Genomic DNA, 6,057 nt, shown 5'->3' with positions numbered 1-6,057 from the left:
GTCCCCGATTCGCGGAAAACAGGCTCTACAACTCGAACAGTTACACCGCAGGGATGTTTACTCCGGCACCGGGGTGCAAGGGGATCTCTCCACAAGCTCGCACCCCCACTGCGCATTTTACCAAAACCTGATCGGGTGTGGATGTCCATATTCATGGGGTTCCATCACACGAATGCCCCTGTGCAGGATGAGGCTGGGTCAGTTCTAGAGGCTGGTGGCAGCAGTTGATGTTCTCTTTGCACCTGCCCATGGCCCCTGGGGGGCGTCTCCGGGGGGCTTTGGGAGGAAGGCTCCTGGTCTTTCTCACCTTGTATTTTTCCCCAGAGCATGTGCAGATTCTCGGCCAATTTCTTGTCCAACAAGAGTGGTTTTCAGCCGGTTTACTCATTCTATCTTATCTAAAAGTACCAACGGAACTTCTCCCGTCCGTACATGGCGCTCTTTACTCATTAGCAAAATTCTAACTAGTTAGAGCAGACCTGTTCCTGGAGGACAAAAGTATAATTTTTGCTGAACACTGCAGTTCTTGGTAGAGTTTCACAGGGAACTGCTTTGTTTTGATGGACGCGGTAGTCCTGGGTAAAATTCCACAGAACAGTCTGGGCAAGCAGGATTCTTAGTATTACTTATAGTATTTTTGAATATTGCTATAACTTGCTGTAAGTAAATAAATCTCAAAACAAGTAATCATTTCTCTGTATCAGAGGAAAGGGTCTGGGAGAAGCTGTGAGGGAGCAGCCTGGGATGGGGGTGTCCTGGCACCCCGGGGCTGGCTGTGAGGCAGGGGTCTCCCCTCCTGTCCCCTTGTAGCTATCGGAAACTGGCCTTGAAGAACCACCCTTTGAAATGCAAGGAGCCTTGGGCACCGAAGAGGTTCAGGCAGCTGGCAGAGGCCTACGATGTGCTCAGCGACCGTAAGTAGGGAGATGATTCTCCTCCACGGAGTTTAGGGGCTGGACGGGGGGTGAAGAATCTCTGGGGTGGCCAGAGGGGTGCTGAGGTCTGAACCCCCATCGGTGTCAGCTCCGTGACCCGCAGCCAGGCTGAGAGCTGGCACACGCTCCTGCTTCCACCTCCCCTCCTGCTGTTCAAAAGGGGGTTGGGGAACCCCCTTCTCCAGCCTCTGGCTGAGCAAAACCTGGATTTCAGGCTGGTGCTCTCCCCCCAGCATGGGAGAGTGTGGCCATTCCCAACTCCTCCTTGTTCCCCAAGCCATGAAGAAAGGCATCTATGACAAGTTTGGAGAAGAGGGTCTCAAAGGCGGCATCCCCTTGGAGTTTGGTGACGAGAACCCCTGGGCCGCTGGCTACGTGTTTCACAACAACCCCGACAAAGTCTTCAGGGAGTTCTTTGGTGGAGACAACCCTTTTGCGGGTAGGTGTGGAGGTGCTGGGGGGTGGCCCAAGGCCCCACCTGTGGCTGCTTTGATGCCGTGGCCACTGCCAGCTCTGAGCTTTAAGCTTTATGGAGACGTTTCCCACTGGGGCTGCAGGTTCCCAGTGCTTGGAGGTTAGATCCTGACTTTCCCCGAGCCCCGCCTGGCTGAGAGGCCTGGGGAGGTGTGGTCAAGCTCTCAGCTCTCCCCAGCTACTGTTGTGACCCCTTTTTTTAGAGGATTTCCACCAAAAAGAGGGGTCAGGTTGGTGAGACTGTAGTAAACACGTTGGCAAGATAAAAACACTCCCAGAGAAAAAAACACACCAGTTGGAGGGGGAAGGTGGTCCCAGGCACCAGCAGGTGGGAGGTTTTGGGGTGGCATGTTTTTCAGCCGCCACGATAAGGAGACCCCGGAGGACACCCCAACATCTGATCTGAGTGCAATGACCCCCCCCCCCTCTGCTTGCTCGTGCAGAGTTCTTTGCCGAGGATGGCTCCGAGCTGATCCTGCCCTTCGGGGGGCTGCGAGGACGAGGAGCGATGAAGCAGGACCCCCCAATTGTGAGGGACCTCTACCTCTCCCTCGAAGACCTGTTCTATGGCTGCACCAGGAAGATTAAGATCTCCCGCAGGGTAGGAGCAGAGGGGGTGAAAGGGGGGGGTACACCCTGAAAGGGGGGGGAATTTTGGGCTGAAATCTCCTCCTTTTGGTGTAGGATGTTTCAGCAGCGGCACCTGACGCTGAGGTCCTGCTCGGGGGGCTCGGCAGGGCACAGTGCTGTGTCCGTGCCGTGGGGAGGAACCTGAACCCAACCTGCAGCCCCTCTGCTGCGGTGTGTGAGCTGCCCTCGCCCCCCTCTGCTGGCTCACACACGGCTGGATGAGTGCAACAGCTGCAGCCCCCTCTTTGGGCACCTCGGTGTCCCAGATCACCTCTCTGTGTTGTCCCTTGGGGGGATGACAGCCCGGCAGAGAAGGACTTGGGGGTGTTAGAGGATGGAAAACTGCCTGTGAGCCAGCACCGTGCGCTGGCAGCCCAGAAAGGCCCCGTGTGCTGGGCTGCACCCAGAGCAGGGGGGGCAGCAGGGCCAGGGGGGGATTCTCCCCCTCTGCTCCGCTCTGGGAGACCCCCCTGCAGGGCTGGGTCCAGCTCGGGGGCACCAACAGCAGAAGGACACGGACCTGCTCCAGCGGGGCCAGAGGAGGCCACGGAGATGCTGGGGGGGCTGGAGCCCCCCTGTGAGGACAGGCTGAGAGAGTTGGGGGGTTCAGCTGGAGGAGAGAAGGCTCCGGGGAGACCTTAGAGCGGCCCCCCAGGGCTGAAAGGGGCTGCAGGAACGGGGGGAGGGACTAGTCATCAGGAATGTGGGGATAGGACAAGGGGGAACAGTGTTAAACTGTCAGAGGGGAGATCTAGATGAGATCTAAGGCAGAAATTATTCCCTGTGAGGGGGTGAGGCCCTGGCACAGGCTGCCCAGAGCAGCTGTGGCTGCCCCCTCCCTGGAAGGGTTCAAGGCCAGGTTGGACGGGGCTTTGGGCAACCTGGGCTGGTGGAAGGTGGCCCTGCCTGGGGCAGGGGGGTGGAACTGAATGATCTTCAAGGTCCCCCCAACCACTTCCATGACTTGATGATCCAGCTTTTCTAATGCTCTTGCCTACCCCCCAGGTGATGAACGAAGATGGTCAGACGAGCACCATCAGAGATAAGATCCTAGTGATCGACGTGCAGCCGGGGTGGAAGCAGGGCACCAGGATCACCTTTGAGAAGGAAGGAGACCAGGTAATGACGTCGTCGTCTGAAGTTCTGGGCCAGATTTCCCAAATCTGACCACTCTCTGCAGGTTTCCTGTTGCTTTGGGGAGTTGGCAGCACGGCTAATGGAGCAACTCAGTGTTACTGTGCTTAGAAACAGCCCTTCCTGCCTGTGTTTTCCTTAGGATAGATAAAAAATAATTGAAAGGGGTGGTTTTTTGCCTGGCATCATCCAGTCTGATTTCCTTTGGCTGAGTGGGAGTCTTTAATAAAAAAAGACTTTTTTTTTTTTTTTCTTAAAGGAAGAAAATACCTTTTTCTTCTCTAACCAGCTGGAAGCAGCAAGAGGGGCAGGCATTAGTGTCACCTCTCCCTGTCTAAAATCATAAAATCATTTGTATTGCACTAAACTATTTCCAGATATTTTTTTTTTCTTTCCCTCAATTTTAGGGCCCAAACGTCATTCCAGCTGACATCACCTTTGTTGTCCAAGAGAAAGTCCACCCCAGGTTTAAAAGAACCAACAACGACCTCATTTACGTTGCTACCATCCTCCTGGCAGAGGTAAAGAGCCGAGCGTGGGGACACGGAGCCACCCCCCTACTGCTCTTTTGGGGCTGCAAATGCAGCTCCTCATCCACCCCCTGCCCTGCAGGCGCTGACCGGCTGCACTGTGGACGTGAGGACGTTGGACAGGAGGCACCTGAAAATCCCCATCAACGACATCGTGGAGTGAGTGCTGTGGGGCAAAGGGCTGGTGGGCTCAGGTGGTCTGATGGGGCTTTTCCTTCCAAAGCTTGGTAGCCAAGGAGCTGAACAGAGGAACCTCAGCCTTGGCCCGTGGGAAAGGCCGAGGTGTGGCCGAGCAGGTCTATGTTGCCTGAATTACTGGGGCACTTCAGAAGCTTTTCCAGCATGTTTGGGGCTGGGGCCACCGCCTGGAGGAGAAAGATGCCACCATGGGCTACTCCTCGGCCCTGGGGGGCCACATTGTTGGTGGCAGAAGCAGGAAGAGGGCTTGGAGGGGGGGATGGGGGACAGGAGTGAGACAAGGGCTGCAGGACACGGAATGTGGGGCCTCGAGGCTGGAAGAGGAGCTGGAGGAGTAAAACACCTCGAAGAACTGCACCCAGAAACGTGTGTGGGGCTCAGGGCCCGCAGCCCCCGTGTCAGGATCATCCCCCAGCTCCTCTCAGCCCCTTTCTTTGTGTTGCAGCCCCCAGTACTGCAAAAGGGTGCCAGGGGAGGGGATGCCACTGCTCCAGGACCCCCGCCGCAAGGGCGACCTCTTCATCTATTTCAACATCCGTTTCCCCCAGAAGCTCACGCCTGAGAAGAAAAAACTCTTGACAAATGCCCTCCTGCCGTAGGGGATGGCGACCCTTCCCCTTTTCCTCCCCCTGAAAAAAGCACTGGAGCCAGCACTTGACCGGGCAGAGGTGGTTCTAAGCACCCTAAAACACAGTAAGCACCCAGGAGGTGGTTTTTCTTCCTGCTTTGCGGATTTTTCTCCATCCCTCCCATGCTGCAGTGTTGGGGGGGGGTTATGGAGGGTTTTGGGGGGGTTGGAGTACTCTCAGCAGGGAGAGCTCAGGGTTTGGGGGTAACTGTGTCCAGGGAAAATGGAGAAAAAACAAAACAACCCTGGAAGAAAAGACTCCAGGATTTATTCCAAGTGCGAGGGACCGCGGGAGGACCCGGGTTGGAGACCCGGCCCTGCGGGTTGGCCAGAGGTGAGATCTCCTGTCCTGAGGGGGGTGGAGGGACACTGGGCACAGCCATCGCCATGGCAACAGGTGCAGCACCCCATCAGAAGTGGGTGAGCCCTCCGGGGGGGCTGGGGGTGCCTCCCCCAGGGAGGGGGGCAGCAGCTTTTTGCCCCCAGGGGTGGCACATGTGAACCCAGCTTAGATTTTCCCCCCCCCCCCTCCAAATTACAAAAATTAACCTACTAAAGCTGCTCCCTGTTAGCACTTGAGACCAGGAGATGCTTTTGTGTAAGGCCTGGGTCCTCTTTCCCAGCAGCACCCCAGCGCTGGCAGAACAACCCTAACCCCCCCCAAAAAAAGGTGAGGGAGCCCCGAGCGCTGCTGTATCAGACCCCATAGGGGTGGTTTATTGGAACTGTCAGTCAGGAAGAACAGGGATCACCACAGCCCCCGGCCCTCAACCCAGTCCCTCGTTCCCACCAGGCAGCGATCCTCTTCCTGGCTGCAAAACCTACAAATGTTTTCTTTCTTCCTCCTTTAACTCCTCTCTGGAAACCTCCCTTTCCCCACAAACAGCCTCGTTTCTCTTCCCATCTTTCTACTTCCTCTTGGGGCGTCCCATCGAGCTGGGGTGGGGTGGGGCTGGTTTGGTGTCACCCTTTCCCCTTGCTGCTTCATCAATTAATATAATTTACTCGTGTGTCTCGTCACTGCTGACGAGAGGGGCTGGGGGGGGGGTTGTGTCAGGAGGGGCCTGGCCGGGCCAACACCACTGCACGCTGCAGCTGCTCGTAGGAGACAAACATCACCACGTTCCAGGAGCCGAGGCGCAGGAAGGAGGGGACAAACCTGCGCCGGGAAAAGCGGGTCCTTGGGAAGAGCCCTTTTGGGGTGCAGAGGCGCTTGGTTGCACCGAGTTTGGGGTTTTTTTTGGGGGGTTGGTTTTTAACAACTCACCCTTTGTAGAAGCCGGCCAGGCCGTCCTGCATGAGCAGGGCCAGGAGGCAGCTGAGCACGTTGCGGTACTGCCCGGGGCTGGCGTTCATGTACCGCGTCTTCACCACGTCCACGGGCGAGGCCACCACTGTGGCGCAAAAACCGGCCCCGAAAGCGGCCACGAAGTGACAGGGGACGTTGTCTGTGGAGCGGAGCCCAGGGGATGTAAAGAGTCACAGGGCTGCCCGACCCCCCCAGTGTCCCCGTCCCCCCGCCAGCCCC

At 57.0% G+C, this 6,057-nt stretch overlaps 2 protein-coding genes across 4 annotated transcripts; one reads left to right on the top strand and one right to left on the bottom strand.

The window, feature by feature from the left end:
* The first annotated feature begins 716 nt into the window (after positions 1-716).
* On the top strand, positions 717-4,612 carry DNAJB13 (DnaJ heat shock protein family (Hsp40) member B13). 3 transcript variants are annotated; one of them, XM_026850307.1, is made up of 7 exons: positions 717-914; positions 1,213-1,374; positions 1,853-2,010; positions 3,045-3,158; positions 3,581-3,694; positions 3,786-3,862; positions 4,347-4,612. In XM_026850307.1, exons 2-7 carry the CDS (start codon positions 1,215-1,217, stop codon positions 4,498-4,500), a joined length of 777 nt encoding a protein of 258 aa, XP_026706108.1. In that variant the 5' UTR covers positions 717-914; positions 1,213-1,214; the 3' UTR covers positions 4,501-4,612. The 3 variants fall into 3 exon arrangements, with proteins under 3 accessions (XP_026706108.1, XP_026706090.1, XP_026706099.1); XM_026850289.1 differs by having other exon boundaries at positions 3,581-3,862; positions 4,347-4,574; XM_026850298.1 differs by lacking the exon at positions 717-914 and adding an exon at positions 1,016-1,095 and having other exon boundaries at positions 3,581-3,862; positions 4,347-4,574.
* A 508-nt stretch (positions 4,613-5,120) lies between these two features.
* Positions 5,121-5,990, bottom strand: LOC113480781 (mitochondrial uncoupling protein 3-like; the record flags this gene model as incomplete). The annotated part of the gene is made up of 2 exons (XM_026849981.1): positions 5,121-5,688; positions 5,797-5,990. Coding segments are annotated over 2 exons (300 nt in total), but the record flags the coding sequence as incomplete, so codon positions are not given.
* Positions 5,991-6,057: the final 67 nt, after the last annotated feature.

The sequence above is a fragment of the Athene cunicularia genome (genome assembly GCF_003259725.1).
Source record: "Athene cunicularia isolate RWA chromosome 1 unlocalized genomic scaffold, athCun1 chr1_part1, whole genome shotgun sequence".
Classification (NCBI taxonomy): domain Eukaryota; kingdom Metazoa; phylum Chordata; class Aves; order Strigiformes; family Strigidae; genus Athene; species Athene cunicularia.
The sequence above is the reverse complement of the archived record's forward strand: the minus strand, read 5'-3'. Positions and strand labels throughout refer to the sequence as shown.